Source organism: Siniperca chuatsi, linkage group LG4 (genome assembly GCF_020085105.1).
Source record: "Siniperca chuatsi isolate FFG_IHB_CAS linkage group LG4, ASM2008510v1, whole genome shotgun sequence".
Taxonomy (NCBI): Eukaryota; Metazoa; Chordata; class Actinopteri; order Centrarchiformes; family Sinipercidae; genus Siniperca; species Siniperca chuatsi.
The window spans coordinates 25,941,582-25,958,852 of NC_058045.1; the positions used below are offsets into that span (position 1 = coordinate 25,941,582).

Sequence of the window (17,271 nt, forward strand, 5' to 3'; positions counted from 1 at the left end):
ACTCTCAAAATAAGAGCCCAAACCCTATGTTTCTTATTTATACATATATATATATATATATATATATATATATATATCTTTTTGTCAAGAAGCTGAACTGATATATTTACTAACCCGAAGATGTGAGCACATCTTTATTGTAGCATTACAGCTAGAACTCCCAGGTGTTTAGCTAGTTGTTCAGTGCTAACAAAATAAACATTATTTTATCTTGGTTAAAATGACAAGCTATTAACATTGTAATGTCCAGAATAATGGGGTTAACAATTTAACTCAACAATATGGGCAGAAGACCCGAGTATCATGTTGTAGCTTTTTAGAAATACAGAAATATAGGGGGAAATAAATTGTCTGGCCAATGCTAGTGGGAAAGCTAGCTTGAAAGGGGGGGGGGCTTACCTTTTAAAATAAATTAGGTCTTACGTACTAAAATCAAATACAGCAGAATTGTTCTCTTCATCTTTTCACACTTGGCCTTATTGTACATTTTTGGCAAATGGCTCTCATTCTGAAATTCTCAACCGGATGTTTTGTATCTTTGTCTTTTTCCCTCGTCGGGAAAAACCGGCCGTTGGAGCATTTTTCCTCACTGTGCTGCATCTGGTAGTAGTATCCGTCAGCGGCCATATGTAATTTAACCTCATTCATTCATCTTTAGACGCACTTTGCTTGTTTTTGTTTACACCAAACTAAGGTTTTTAGGGTGGAAAGCTGCGTGTTTCTCTCCGCTCCGTCATTCCTTTGGACGTTTATCAGTTTATGCCTCGGTGACTGTCCGTTGCAGGCTGGGTGGTGACAGCACAGTACAATGATCGAGCGACCAGAGACTGCGGTTCCCAGCATCGCTGTAAGTCCATTTGTCTTCGAAATACAACAATGTGCAAGTGTTGACACTACTACTGTTTTCAGTAAGCTAACATTAATATTTGAAATCCCCATAGGAATACCCTATTTAACCGTTTTAGTTTCTGCTGGTACTGACCTTTCATATATGGAGAGAACGGTACACTACTATCATTTAACAATCTGCCCGTTTTAGGATATTTTGCATATCTACAAAGACATATAATTGAATAAAACATCACTCGCACCTTCTGACAAATGTATATAGCCTACTGATAACTTCGACGTAATGCCACTGACCCAACAACATGTATTTCAGTAACGCTAAATGCCATCGTTTTAAGAAACGAATCACGCCTCTGTGGAGCCGTGTTCTGTTGAAGCGAGGTTGTGGGTGGCGAAACTATAACATCATTTGTATTTTTGTTGCAACAGATTATGTGTGGTTGATACTGTGTTTGCTTGTTTTACCGTTTGGACCTAACTTCCAAAGAGGTAACACTATAATGTAGCAGTTATTCCAACGGAGGGCTTGAGGGTTCCCTGAACGTTATCCGGTACAGCATGTTTCAGGGGTACGTGGTGGTCTGGTCTCAATTATATCTCGTTGCACTTGGGAAAGAAATGGGCAACAATACATTCCTGTTTAGACGTGTTTTCACACCGATCTTGAAAATGTCCCTAGTGAAAGAATGTAATTGACAAAGATCCAGGCAACAGCCCTAGCCAGCTCTGATGGCCTGAGTATCAGAGCCCAGATGAGATTTGCTCCCCTGTGCCAAATTCCCTTAAGAAATCTTAAAACATTGCTTGGTGAACTGTAATGTATATATGACAATAATTGCTGAACCACTCACTCACTACTAGAGACATTAAACCCTGTTCCCCATATTACACTTATGTACCTTTTACCAGATAGCAAGTCTTCATCAAACTGCTTGTTAAATGGAGTTTGGTATGACTGTCCACACAACTGCACAATGTGCACCTAGAGAGAGAGAGCTGGTGAAGGAGCAGTGGGTGCAATGTGCGGATAAAATAACAAAAGAAAGAAATTACACCAGCACTGTTTTCAAGTATGTCTGCAGTGTTGCAATATTTATTACATAATTAATATTCAATATGTAATAAATTAAAGTTTAAAACAGCTTATAGAAGCAGTGAGAGGGCCTCAGCATCAGCTGCTGAGGGGGGTGGACTTATATAATACAGATGATCTCAGTGAACCAGGCAGCTACTATCACCACTGGGTGGACTGGGGGAGGGGTTAACATTAACCGTGTGGACTGACTAGCCTTCCTCTGTCTCATCCCCCATTACTTCCCTCTTTTAAGTCTCATGCCTGTTTTTCTCTCCATTAGTCACTTTCTTATGAAGAAGAACCATATTAATCATAATGCATTTCATAAGGTTCTAGTGCCATTGCAGCATTTCGATTATTATAGTGATACTATGATGGATACAATTATTATTAAGCTGGAAATGTGATGTTTCAAACGTGTTGTGTGTTTCTTGTAACCCCCATTGTGTTCTACAGACACAAGGTCCCTGTAAATAAAAGGGTTTTTCATTCATGCGCACATCACCATGCATACTGTATTTTGATGTATTCACACACTGTTTTACTCATGTAGTGCACCATTTGATCTACAGACTCCCACCTACACACGCACACTCACAGAGCTTTTTTTTGTAGCTGCCAGTCTGCACTAATAATTTCTTCCCAATAAATAACCAACCCAGTGTGTTACATTACCTGTGCTACCCACAGTGCAGCTACAGGGAAATGAGGTGGCACCTTTTATGTAACACATGCATACTCGCACACACAAAACTTGTATGTGGGTGGATCAAACATGGAAATGGTGGAAAGTGCTTCAGGCTTGTTCAGAGTAGTAGTAGTCGAGGTGCATGCATCACAGAGTATTGATGAGGCGAATAGATTGTTTCCTTTTCTTTTCCCACATTCTGCGTGTCATTCACTGGTGATGTTGGTGCGCAACCTACAGTTCACTCAACACTGGGAAATGTGGACTATGCAGTAGAATGTTGAATGCCCTTGCAACGCGACAACGGCACCACTGCGCTCTGAAACTCCTAATTTCCAATGGCTTGTGCTGCGCCACGATAGCACCAAAGTTCAACTAGATTGAACACAGTGGGGAGCGCAGCGTGAATCACGTTGTGTCTGAAAGGGCCTTCAGGCTAGTAATGGACATTTACTAAATATCAATATTGGTAAGTTAGTTACTGTCTTCCACCACTGGTGTGACAGAAGTTCTTTATTGATTACAGCTATAGCAACACAGTCCTGACATCCTGACATGACATTTTATTGTCTTTCAACAATTTAATTTAATTGTCCAATGTTAGGAATGTATGGTAATGGAAGGAGTCCTCCTACCACTACATAGATGTGGTGGTTAACCTGGATGACACGGAATACTTGTAATTTTGACAACCTCCAAATAGTCCAGAATATCCTATTTTTTAAAAACTAACATTAATTGTAGCCTTGCAAAAGTTCAGTGTTAAGCCTTCAAGGACCTATAGACCATTTTATTTTTATGTTGCTAGGAAACATCTTCCAATGCTGTTTTGTGTTTGTAATTGTGAAAGACATTGGACAAACCCTTGTTAGGAATGATGAGTCAACGCTGATACACAGACTTGCAAAAGACATACAGTATGGCCAAAAGTATGCTGACACCTAAACATTACAGCCCAGCTATATGTGACTATTGAACATCTCACATCTCCGACTCTTCTGGGAAGGCTTTTCATAAGATTTCAGAACCCGGCTGCAGGGATTTGCTCCCATTCAGCCACGAGAGCATTACTGAGGTCCAACACTGATTTTGGGCGATAAGGTTCCAGTTCATCCCAAAGGTGTTGGCTGGGGTTGAGGTCAGGGCTCTGTGCAGGCCAGTCAAGTTCTTCCACAAGAAACTGGGAAAACCATTTTTTTTGTATTGCTTTGTGCACAAGGGCATTGTCATGTTGAAAAAGGGAAGGGTCTTCTCGAAACTGTTGCCACAAAGCTGGAAGAACACTATTCTCTAAAATGTTATTGTACGCTGTTGTAAGGTATACCTTAATTGGAACTAAGGGGCCCAAAGCTCACAAAAGTGTGTCAATAGGGGTGTCTGTCCACATCATTTTGTATGCTTTCCCCTGCCATCTATGGGTGCTTGGCCTTAGTTAGGCCATGAAACAAGGGAGAATAAGGCAGCTTGCTTCAATAATATCAAGAAAAGTAATGCTTTCTGATGAAAGTTCTTCATTGAGGTTAATTTACATTTGAAATGTGGAGTTGTCAGTTCATCGGAAGCTCTGTTTTTCCACTTCTTTATATGAAGATTTAAGAGTTTAAGAATTTAAGCGCCAAATTAAATGACATGTTGAGATGTCTTGCAGTGCAAATTAGTCTGACATTTTCCTGAAGTATGGATTTGGACTGGAACTGGGCCAATGGCATGTTTCTGGCGGGTAGGTCCTTGGCTGGAAACATTCAAGACTCCCACCGTTGAATCTGTTTTAAAGCCCTGCTGTTGTAAAGCTTCACAATTAGCCTACAGAATATAACTTCCTCTTATCTAATGACTTCACATTCTTGTCCATACAAGGCCTCAAGTTGTTATTATCAGTAGCTACATTAAGTATACATTAGGGATGTCCCGATCAAGTTTTCTTTTGACCGCGAGCCGAGTCCTTTTTAATATTAGGTATCTAGTGATACCGAGTCCAGTCCGATACTTACATTTGCTTAAATGTTGATCAAATATGTATCTGACACATTAAAATAACAGCTGTAGCCCTTTAAATTTGACACACCTTATTTTTCATGAGCTACTTGATCCAAATACTGAGGGTCCTGGTTCAAAACTATTAAGCTGATCATCTTAAATTATTGATACGATATGAATGAATGTTTAACTGAGAGAATGCGATTCATGGTGTTGACATGACGCGATCCCCTAGAGAGAGGACGTAGGCCTATCACTCTGTTGGATTTGTTGCAACTACAAATACGCTTAGTTCACTCACAATTGTACAGGGGTGTTACAGAGTGGAGGTTCTTCCTACACAAATGATCCTTGGCCAACGCGGACACACTGGCCGGCAGAGAGCACTTTAATCAGACAACAGACAACTTTCATTTTTGCCTGCCATCAAGTTACTCACAGAATTAACATTAATTAATGCCAATATGATCTGCCCGGATCGGCGCGATACTGATTCTTAGGATTGGCTCGGGACATCTCTAGTATACATTCATACAAGGTACCAGGTTATTGTGAGAATTCTGGTTTAGGCAGTGAAAGATTGGCAGTTGGCTCTGTGGCGCCTCCTGTCAACATGTCAAAGCAAAATACAGAACCTCAAATTTCTCCCGATGTCTATATGCCTGAGAAAAATGTAACTCACTTTGGACTTTTTCTTAGCGCCCATACAAATGTGCTAAATTTGAAAATGCAACTGTTTCTATTTTGAGTTTCCATTTACACCAAGTCAGCGATGTTGATCACTGTTAATTCATTTTTATAAAACGCTCTCCAAAGCAGTGTTGGTCAGTAACACATTAGTGAGTAACAAGTTACAGTCATGTGATTTAACTTTTTCAGAAATGAGTAGTGTATGGGATTACAATATGAAATTTAGTATTTACATTACAGATACTAATCCCAGTAAAGCCTCCTTACCGAGAGTTGGATGGGAGGTTGAGATCAGAGAGGAGAGGCTGAACCGGGATGTATTAGCTTGGCACGGGGGCTGGAGGTGTAGGGAGGTGGCTAGTCTCAGCCAGAACAAGAGGAATACACCTTATGATAACTCTAAAGTTGTCTTACTTACCTGTGATTTCTTCTTAGCAGGCTTGCTAACATTAGCCACCGGTAAACCTACATTCACAAATCACCTAACTTTTGTTCAGAGCTGGAGGTTCTGGAGTTATTTGTTACTGCCACCGGGGCTAAGCTAGCTGTTTATGGTCAGTAAATAACTCCAAAACGCAGGCTGGTTGCTGAAACCACAAAATTTCTATTTCTACACATTAAATACAGAATATGTGACGTGTCTTTGAGGCTTTGGAGTTGTTGGAAGATACCTTTAATGGATCAATCGATTCCATTTTTCAGGTAACTTGCCCATCACTGTTCCTAACTGGATACATGATAATGGCAGTCTCGCACTGTTGTGTGTTTGAGGAAAAACAAAAGTTTTGGAAAACGCTAATGTATGATTCTGATGTGACAAATGGTGGTACAATGTCACTGTACTCACACTCAGCAGTAATGATTAAGTGCAACATAAACTGACCACGTTTCAGAGTGTTGTATCATGTGACACCCATAGGGCACAAAAGATACATCATACAGAAGAAGTAGTCCAAGTACGGTCTCATGTTTTGACAACCAAGGATAGGTTCATTCTGTGTCTTCATTTGGGAGTTTGAATTAGTCCTAAGTCCAGCTGCATTTGCTTTTAAACCCCCTCTTTCAGCAGACCTATCAGCGCAGAGCTGCAGTTTTCCATCAGCGCCATGCATGACAAAGCCCGAGAGGCCACTCACAGGCAGGCAGCCCTGCAATCGATTGTGTTTGCCTCACGTAGCGTGCAGGACAGTGCACAGTGATTGGAGGGGGGTGTTATCTGACAGCACGCTGGGAGTTAGAGGGAGGCAGAGGGAGATGGGGAAGAGATGAAGAGAATCCTCAGTGGTAAAGAGAAAGAGGAGCTGGAGAGCCTGGCCTGGCTGTGATCTGGTCTGCGAGCCACTGCCTTCACCACGACCTGTCCTACATGAGGGACAGGATGGACATGATTCAGCATGTAGGGAGATTGCATTTGTTTGTTTGTGTTGCCTTGTCTTTATCCACTTAGCGTTACATTTCTGCATTTCTGCTTTGAGGAACTGATTGGCTTCCTTTTTAATGGCTTATATTACTTTTCTGTTTTAGTTAACTTGTTTGATGGACTGGCAGGTGTTGACTCCACTTCTCTTTCAATCTTCCTCGGGGAAAGCCTGTTATTTCTTTCTGTGAGTCTGCCCCCCCTTACATCTCTTCCCCTTCAAACAGCCTTTTCCCGTTCTTGTATTTATCCCAGCTGTGCTTCACTTCAAATGGACTCTGTTGCTGCAGGACACAGAAATACCAATTTCAGCACTTTGTGCGCAAATTATGACTGTGTGTGTCTGTGTGCAGTGCCAATGTTTTTTTTTTAAAAATACTATAGTAACAGAGTTTCTGTGTGTTGATAAGAGCTCATCTTTTGCTAAAAGGTTGTTCGTGCTGTTACAGGTCCATATTCTATGTGAAAGATACAAGTTTGAGAGCGTGTGTGTGTGTTTTTATTGTTCATTCATGCTGTGATGCCTGCATTAACAGAAAGTGTGTGTGTGTGTGTGTGTGTGTGTGTTTTCTTTCAGCAGCGGAACCTGGAGGGCTATGTGGGCTTCGCTAATCTCCCCAACCAGGTGTATCGGAAGTCGGTCAAAAGAGGGTTTGAGTTTACATTAATGGTTGTAGGTAAGTTGGAAACGTCTACATCTGACCCATGAGTGAGAATGTGAATGTGTGCATTTGCTTCTGTTTATCTGAGAGAGAGTGTGTGTGTGTGCGTGTGTGTATGCACACCTGCCCATCTATCTGCACCTGTTGGTCTGAGTGTGTTTTTAATTTTTGTGTGAATGTGGTTCGTCAGTGCAGGTTGAAGGAGGTAAACCATGTATGGCATCCAGCGCACTCAGCTGCTCAGGATGACGAGTTGACAATTTAAAAAGCAGTTTCTGCACAGCAGTGGTGGCCCTGCATTTTAGAACATCTACTGTTTTGTTCAGTGACGGAGGATGTGTGCTTGTGAAAGCTGGATTCCCACAGTTTCCCAGGGGGAGTTTCCACTGTAGCCCCAGGACACACAATGACACATGTGTGTTTTGGATGATTTGATTTGGAAAGTGAGCTGCAGGATGTTGGTTCAAGAATGAATGAACTTGGTTACAAAATGCGGCTAACAGCATTACAGAGGGATGGAATTGGACAGAGGAGTGGAGGAACCCTGGTTTTGGCTGTCTATATGGACACACGCACAAACACACACATAAGCAGTGTGGTATAAGGAGCGGAAGTCATGACTTCACTTCCTGTCTAGTTCCACTTGCTTCTGTAACTTAATGCAATCTCTCATTCAGTATTTCTGAAAAATATAGGATGTTCCTGGGGTTTACTTTTCATATTCTAAGACAAATTAGCATCCACTACAGCACTTGCTATAAGAAATTTAAACCTTGTGTGATTTTAACAACCTTAATCAACGATTACTTTGTGAGCACAGAAAAAACTGCAGCTCCCATGAAAAAAAATACAAGCACAGGTACTTTCGTCATCGTACCTTTGTTTTGCCTATATCCATACAAATCACCAACACTCTCTTCTAATGCGTTTGTTTTAACTTTTTAGCAGTAATCTCTGCTGTGCTGTTGTACTATGTTCAGTCCTCTCTGTCCTGCTGTAGCGACAGGTGTGACCCCTCAACTCGTCCATGGACTCGACTCTTTTGTCGAGCCATGACGTTTACCCTGTGAAGGATTGAGACAGATTCTGTTCCAAGGCTGGATTTTTATATATTAACATAGTCAAATGTCACTGATTTTGAGAACAGATATGGATTGTGCTATGGAAGCCCTGCAGAGCTCTTCAGCTGTCAAATATATCTTGTCTAAATTGATCTTCACACTTTCTTTGCACACTTTGTGTAGGGTATAAGATGTGCACAGTGCAGCTGTATTATTAACAAAAAGTGAAATATTGAATTGAGACTCTGTTGGCAGATACTTCATATTAAATGGCAAAAATTGAATTTGATCAAGACATCTCTTTTGTAATTCTGCAATTATTGCTGTATTTTCCACTTAAAGCATAAGGCTGCACTCAGTCTCAAGCCCATTGGCTCCTACTGAAGACGTAAATCTTTAAAAACACATATTTGTTAGTAGGATAAATTCATTGTCGGATTTGGTCTTTTCATTGGATTTTTATTGATAAGCAAAATATCACCAAACAGCCTTTAAATTAGATCTTGGCTCTGGGTATGACTGCCACGTCTGCCAGATATTCCTCCCTGCCATCAGCAACAACAGGGAATAAAAAATCATATACCATAAGACATTTAGACAAAAGTTCAACATTTTGGGAAATACAATCGGTTGCTTTCTTTAGGAGCGATGCAAAGATCTTTGCTCATCTATGTCTGCGCGTTAAATACAGCTGCTGGAAATGGTTAGCCTAGCTTAGCATAATAAGCAGGTGGAAACAGCTAGCCTGGCTCTGTCCAAAGTTCAAAAATACGCTTACCAACATCTTAAAACATTTTTTATTTGAAGAACATCACAAAACATACAAATCACAGAGCAAACAAGAAGTCTTCCATTTTTTTCACCCAATTTTCCCCTGGGCCCGCCCCGCCCACCCACCCCCAAGAAAAAGACAGTGGATTTGGCTGTTTTCTGGCAGGTTTTTACGTTGGTCTTAAACTCAGTTCCAGCTACCATTAAAATGTTTTAAAAGGTCATAAATCTAACTCAATATATCTTGTGGTGACCCTGATCAGTTCAGTGAAAGGAAAAAGACATGAACACAAAGAGGCGTACAACCTGTGGTTTTAGCTTCCTGTTTAGTAAACAGCGACTGTGGAAGAGTAGCAGGAGGGACACAAAGACAGCAGAGTGATGGCTTGGGAGAGAATCCGAGAGATCCACAATCATCTAGATCCTGTTTCAGGCCCTCTCACACATGGGACCCTCTGTCTCTCTTCCCAGTTTGCTTGGCTCCCAGCCCCGCATACCCCAGCTGATCCAAATTTCACACAGCAAATGTGAGGAGCATAGCAGTGTGTTGACCATTCGATACAGTTTTAAAGAAGAGGATCTGTGGGAGAGTTCTCTGCTGGGGTTTGTTTGTCCCTCCACCAGATGCTTTCTGACAGCTATTATGCTATGTTAAGTTGTGACAAAATATATTGGTTAATGATTGTTTTTTTTCCATGATGTAGACGATATATTGATGATTGATATAAACAGACTTTGTGAAACTAAAACTGTGATTTAATCTCTATATATTAGCACTGACAAAAAGAGTTGACTAAACATTTTAAGTTACCCTTTAAAGTAAATTGCGATATATTTTTGTTGACGAATATAGAGACAAAATTACATAGTTTTTGTCAGCTGACTTTAAACAAGTCTAATACGTTAAGTGTTTTGTCAACTAAAACTAGACTAAAATGTTCCTGTTTGCAGGTTTTTAAAAGTAACTAAATATGATTACAACATGGACATACATGGACTTTTATTCTCAGGCCTTAAGGCCTGGTCACACCCTAAAGTGACAGAGCAAAAGTAATCTGTGCGTAAGCTACTGTAGCGTGCGAGCTAGCCAGCAGGAAACATGCTAGCGCTTTTCAGCCACAATAGCTTTTCAAACTTCTTTGTTTTCTCTGCACTGGCCCTTTACTCCTCCCTGGCATTTTGCTTTAAAGAGTTCCTGAAGGGGGGGAAAGAAGCTCTCCAAGCTAACAAGCTTGCTAAATGTCAGTTAGCAAGCTCTGTCACTAACAGGACAATAACCTTTGACTCCTGTCTCAGAACTATCTACAAACTATTCCTCTTTTTGTGGAACAGTTTATACATAGCTTGTTAGCTGTGTTGCACCATCTTCCTTTATTAAAGCCTCCTCTGTTGGACAGTGCTGCAAAGGTCAGCACTGTCAAAACAACTTGCTATTGGTCAAAGTTGAACTCGACACAAAAAAGATTTACTCCACCCCTGCGTATGAATTTGCCGTTTATAACGCTAGTGTGACCAGACCTTACGACTAAATCTAAAAATAGCTGGAACACTTGATGAAACTGATTTCGGCAAGTCTAGACAACCTGACTTTTGAGGCAGAGAATTATGAGTGAGCTGGTTTCAGAAAGATTGTTTGGGGGGAAAAAGCTGTAAACCTGCTGAAATGAAGTTGTGGTGTCTGAATGCACATACAGGAAATGACTAATTGAAACTTGAGCATAATCCAAACTGTCTCTGAAGCAGCAGCAAGTGTGTGTCCAGCCAGAGAGGGAGGTTAAAAGGTTAATGAGTGCAATACAATTTGGAGAGCTACTTGTGTGAAGTGGGCTTGTGCAGCTTTAGCAATATATGCAGCAACGTGTCCAATGCATCTAGTTGAAGTCATGTAAATTCTGTATACAGTTTGTATGGTGATGTTAGGCATTTACCATCCTTACATACCTTATCCTGTGTAACTTAAGAAAATGGTAGAATAAAGTCCAGTTCCTGCGTCATAAAACGTAGAATCAACCAAAAATAAGGCCTTCAAAGTTCATAAATATGACCATGATCACAAACCAATGTAATGGAGAAGTGACAGAGAAAAAAGGAAGTATCAGTGTTATAATAAAAGAGACAGAAGAGCTGATTCTTTTGCTTTTTTATTTGAGAAGCAGCCAGCTGGACCAACAGTATAAGGCAGCCTGTGAAAGTAAAGACTGAAGGATGGCCTCAGCACTGCTGCACTTGGTATTGTAGTGAAGTGTAAAAGCTCGGCTCGACTCAGAGGCCCAGTATTGTTCTGTTGTAGTTTTGGAACAGATAGATGAAGTATGAGATGACTGGGCTTATGCCTGCAGGTAACATTTCAGATTAACAGATTTTAATGGCATCCAGCTGCACAGTGTTTTGACACAGTGAGTACAGTTTAGGAAGGCCAACGATAATCATTGTATCCTGAGATAAATAGTAGAATTCCCCTGTTCTCGTTAGCATCACATTTCAGCAAAGGTTTTTTTCTAGAAGACCATGTGTTTGTGCCAACACAGATAATGATGAACAGACACTACACCACTGGCTGCGTTGTGGCTTTGTGATATTGTGGTATGTAGTGGTGTCCTTTTAGGTTTTATATATTAAATCTATTATTGCCATTGAAGTCTGAATGATGGTATTGTGACCACATTGTGTGTATGTATGCTTGTCATGCCCATGTGGAGCTCTGGGCTAACCAAGAAGCAGCTCTCGTTGTTCTGCTGTCAGTCAGTCACTCCCTGAGAAGGAACGCCACCAGAAACTGTTCTTCTTTAGCCTCTCTTTTCTTCCTCCCCTCTGTCCAACTCTGTCTTTTCCCTCTCAATCCGCCTCTCTCTGAGGGGGAAAAGGCTGCTTCCTGCTCCTTTGTCCAGCTGGCAGATTGAATAGAAACTCCTGGAAAGATTAGCGAGATCCAGCGCCAGTGCAGAGAGCTGAACAGAGCTGAGAGTCAGATCAGAACTGGAGGGAGCTGGGAGGAGAGGGGATGTGATGCCTGCTTCATGCTGCTTCTGATGTGTAACAAGGCCAGTACTTAACAGCCCCGCTGCCTCTGCTTTCCTAATGCAACTCAGGAGGCGAGCACATCAGAAGCTTTTTATGAGTCTGACCTTGCAAGCAGAGCTGTGAGTTGCATGTGGGACACTGCATTCGAGTTGAACTGATACAAGTTCTTTTAAAGTTTCACTGGCTTTTATCCTCTGACACAACATTTGGATCAAAGTAAGACTACAACTAACAAGTGCTGGGTATCAGACAATCCTTTTTTGGTACCGACCAAAATGTGTCCGTAGAACTGAGTGTCGAACTGCCAAGTACCGAACGCTGGCATTGAATATCTGGTCAAACCCATAATGTTGTTTACTTTTTTTTTTTTTTTTATCAAATAGTTCCTGATTTAGATCAAAACCTTACAAATTGTAGACTTAATTTATTTTAGCAAAGTTCTTGTACATTTCACATTTCTTTGGCTTTGGCTTCTCGTATTGAATTTCACTTTTTTTTTTTTTAAATGAAAAACATATTATTTCTCAATGTAAGGTATTGAAAAAAGTAGAATTTTGGTATTGATAGTGATAATCGGGTATTGCTTACGTATCAAAAAAATTCAAACAATGGCCACTACTACAACTGCAACTAAGAATTACTTTCACTCTCAGTAAATCAGTTTAGTCTAATCAGTAAATGTTGAAACACATTCACAGGTTTCTATAGCTCTAAGTGATCAGTCTTAGAACTGCTTATTTTGTCTGACAAACACTTCAAAAACTGATATTAAAGAGAAAAGCAACACACCCATATCTGAGAATCTGGAACAAACAGATGTGTGGTATTTTTAGCCACACTAGCGGCATGGATCTAGGGGTGGTCGGCCTGGCAGTCCACCACTTCAGTCCAGACTGAAATATCTCAACAACTATGGGATGGATGGCCATGAAATTTTGTTCACACATCAGGATTAATTGTAATAACTTGTCATTTAGTGCCACCATCAGGCCAACATTTTTATTTGTCCAATACTTTGGTTTATGACCAAATACCTGCAAAACTAATGACATTCCCATCAGCCTCAGCACTTTGTGTTTAGTGCTAATTATCAATGTTTACATTCTAACACGGTAAACTAAGACGCTGAAGGTGATAAACATACCTAACCATCAGCATGTTAGCATTTAGTTCAAAGCACCAATGTACATAAGTACAGCCTCATTTTACGCAAGCATGTCGGCTTTCTGTAGTGTGTTCATTTTTTTTTATTAAATCTCCAGTCTAGTTGGTGTTTAAGGGGCCAATACACACAACGGGGCGGTGATTCACTAGTCAAGGCCTGTGAATGAAGTAAAGTGCTGGATGAGCTTGAATCTCTTTTACAGTCCAGTTGTAGTCTGCCTATTAAGTCAATAGTAGTCCTGCTGTCTATTCTGTTGTAGTTCTCTAAGCTTGTGTGTGTGTGTGTGTGTGTGTGTGTGTGTGTGTGTGTGTGTGTGTGTGTGTGTTTTGTGTGTGTGTGTCTCTAGATAAGACTGTCTGACAGGCTTAGGATTGACCGCCTTGCCTACTGACCTTGCAGAAGGGAGTGAGTGAGTGAAGGAAGGCTTTGGTCTAGTTAATCTGCTGGCTTAACCAGATATGTTAATACACACCAAGCGCACACATTAGCTCACACACACTGTTTCAATTTGTTGACCCATGTGTACCTCATTCCTTTTCCTTCCATCTACTTAATCACTCTTATCCCCAACTCTCTCTTTATCATAAAGAATGAAGGCTTTCAGCTTCACTCAGCTACTGTCACTGTTTGACCATTCAGAGTGATCTGTAACAAAGAAAAGAACAAACTGTGGTTGTTAACTTGACGAAGAAGCTGGTGAAGCTCTTAAACACACCAGCCACAGTCAGAATGTACTGGCATGTGGCAATTGGTGTTTCTAATTGTAATTCCTCCTTTAGAATTTCAGTTCTCTCAAACTACATACACCAATATCTAGCTGTCCTTGTGTTGCTGAACAGTGCCCTACTTGACACTTTATATCTGATGGTTAAAGTTCAAGGATTATGGTGCTCGCAGAAATATGTGATTTTGGGAAAGCCACTTCCGTTTGAACTGCTCATAGAACAGGAATAAAGTCTTTAAAATGATACAGCAGATTATGTAAAACATCACAGTTTTTCGCACATTTTATCTCAGGAAACAGTCCATTTGCCGTCTGCAAATTGAATTCAAGTGGCGCAATCAATAGCTTTAAGAGATGATGAGCTATCCTCAAATATTCTTGAGAGCTGGCTTCCCCCATTGGCTTTTGCCACTAAATCATTGTTCATGTCAAACCAGAGTCCAAGGTGTTACAGTAGGGTAATGACAGCTCATTTTTTAAAACGTTCTGTCTTGGAGATTATGTGAAAGTGCAAATGTAGCAAGTAGAAAAGAGAACCACAGTGGGTAACCTCAGAAGGTAAAATAGGGAGAATTCCACACTCTTTGATGGCCCCAAATGGGGTTTACACTGTTAACCTCCACTATACACTTCCATTTAAACATTTCTTCCACAGCAACAGTTCTACCTAATGAACTGAAAATGTTGTTATTCGATATGAGTTTGCACAAAATTGCATAGTTAACAGTAGATACAGTTACAGTCTGATGGACATCATGAAAAAAAAGACACTATTCCTTATTTTGCTATATAACACCCCTCCCCATGATCCTCTCCCAGCACCGCAAAAGGTAATTTCCATGGCATGGATTGTGATGTGTTTTTGTCACCCAGAGGACTCACAGCACTGTCATCTGCCCCCTTTAAAGAGTTTATTTTTTATTACATTTGGAAAAGTACGTTTCGTGCCCAAATTGGCTCTTTTTCAGGTGTCATTGCAGGAAAGACACAAGTGCACTTGGTAACATTAATATTGTCTGCATTTCATTCAGCTGTAGTGCCGTGGTATTTTGTATGCTGACTCACTAGCATGGTTTACTGGGACAGTTCAATGGAACAGAGCCATCGTTAATGTTATTACTTCCACCTGTGCTTTTGCTGCTATGACAAGTCAAAGTGTCGGCTGTGAAACGGGCCCATTAAAGAACCACTGCACTAACCAGTCTGATCAGGTATCTGGAATATTTCTTACCTAAAATCGAAAAAGTTTTTTTCTTTTAATAACTTAGAATGCAATCTAACCCAATATCACAAAGTATGGCCTAAAAATGTCTATTGCTTTGAACCAGAACCTCTTATCACATGAATGAAACTCAACAATGGTAGTACCTTTTTATTTGTGGTAGGGATATTCCAATTATTGCCACGTTTACTCCTCAAGAGTGGTTGCCCTGAGTGAAGGAGGCCTAATGTCTTGGGGCATGAGTGAGATGGAGCGTAAGAGTGTGAGATCATCTGGCAGTTTGGTGCAGCACTGGCAGTGATACGGGCATTGTAAAGTGGTGAGGAAAGAGCTGAGCCTAAAGGCCAACACACGCCACCAGTGTCTGATACGCCACTATATTATTTCAGGGTGTTGTCACTCATCATAAGGAGCAGTTTTATCATATTCGCTCCCCGGATCGGCACACCCCGACTACTGTGCCCTGACTTCTTCCTCTGTCTGATGATGCGTTTGGTGTGTGCTACAGGAGTCAATTCATGCAGGTCAAATGATGCAGCCAAAGTGTGTTGCACTTCAATTTCAACCCTTGGTAGAGGTCATGAGCTTGGGTAGTGACCGAGATCACAGATACAAGCGGCCAAAATGAGTTTCCTTTGCTGGGTTCCCGGGCTCACAGTTGGGGACAGGATGAGGAGGTCAGACATCCAGGAGGAGCTTGGTTTAGCAGCTGAAAATCAGCTATTCTACTGTGTTACATTGTACAGGTGTTGCTTTTATTGTGCCCACACCCTGTATAATGCATTATGGGCTACACACAGCTGTGCTTCATGGCCATAAAAAACATCATGGCTGGTTACCCTTGCAGGCTGTGCACAGTTTCTCAACTGCCATACTCCAGGAGTGTCAAATCCAAGAATGACAAGTTAGTACTTGTGTCCTTTGGCAGACAGACGTTCCTATGTCACCTTCCGGACAACCAAATTCCCAAACTTGAACACTTGCGGCTTCGTGCCATCATTTCACACTCACATCTGCTCAGTTACCCACTCCTGCACTTGGACATGTGTTGTAGTGCAGTGCACAATTTCCTTTAACACATGATGCAACATTTATGCACTTAATTTGCGGTCTTCTCTATAATTTTCATCATCGGATACATCCCCAATTAGCTAGAAACTCGGATCTTTATCAGTCATTCGTCGGCTGTTCGGTATTTATCATAGAGGACACAGAAACATGTACTGAGAAAAGTCTCAGGGCTCCAAAAATACATTATGCTATCTCAGTTTCTGGTCTCTAAGCAAGCCAGCTGAAAGTTACAGAATGATGTCAAAGTCTCTAGTTCAGTATTTTCCAGTCTGATCTCCGCCCTAGATCTGCGGTCAGTTTAGTATTTATTAAGCCGTCCATGTTACAGCTGGACAGTGCTGTTTACAAACTTACTTCATAAAGATTTTTCATCGCCTGTGGGCATAAAACACAGCACAGGCTACTCTGTCACTGTGTACGTGCGTGTGTGGATGGGGTCGTGCACATGTGCATGTTCATGCGTGCTCAGTCAAACCACTTAAGGCAAGAGGAAAGTGTCTCCCTCTCCTTTCTCTTTGTTTCTCTCTGCTCCGGTTCTCTCCGTCTCTATTTTGAGATGCACATGTCTGCTGTGACCCAGCACGTGCCGATTCTGTCAGATTTAGTCTCAGGCTCGGCGGATCGCAGCGGAACACTCAGTCTCTAAATTTAAAAAACCTGAGGGAAGTGTGTTGTGTCCCTCCAAGGCTTCCGTAGCCAGCCCATGTGGACCACTACTGTTAGACGGAGTGCTGACACAGTTTAGGTTGGATTCTGACTTGTCCAAAGACTCTGCTGGACTTGCAGATCCTTATCTTTGCCAAAACACTGACCTTTGCCCCTGGTTTCAGCCACTCCCGTTTAGCCTCAACAATGGACAATTATCTTTTCCAACAGTC

At 41.2% G+C, this 17,271-nt stretch overlaps 1 protein-coding gene across 7 annotated transcripts in view; it reads left to right on the plus strand.

The window, feature by feature from the left end:
• Positions 1-545: 545 nt before the first annotated feature.
• Positions 546-17,271, plus strand: part of LOC122874839 (septin-7-like) — a 53,721-nt gene continuing 36,995 nt past the window's right edge. Inside the window, exons 1-2 of one of the 7 annotated variants that reach the window (XM_044193261.1) lie at positions 546-847; positions 7,277-7,373. In XM_044193261.1, the coding sequence (XP_044049196.1) occupies positions 809-847; positions 7,277-7,373 (136 nt within the window). In that variant the 5' untranslated portion in view covers positions 546-808. Of the gene's footprint in view, positions 848-6,630; positions 6,676-7,273; positions 7,374-17,271 lie in introns of those variants that run through there. The other 6 variants (XM_044193259.1, XM_044193263.1, XM_044193260.1 and 3 more) reach the window with 6 other exon arrangements.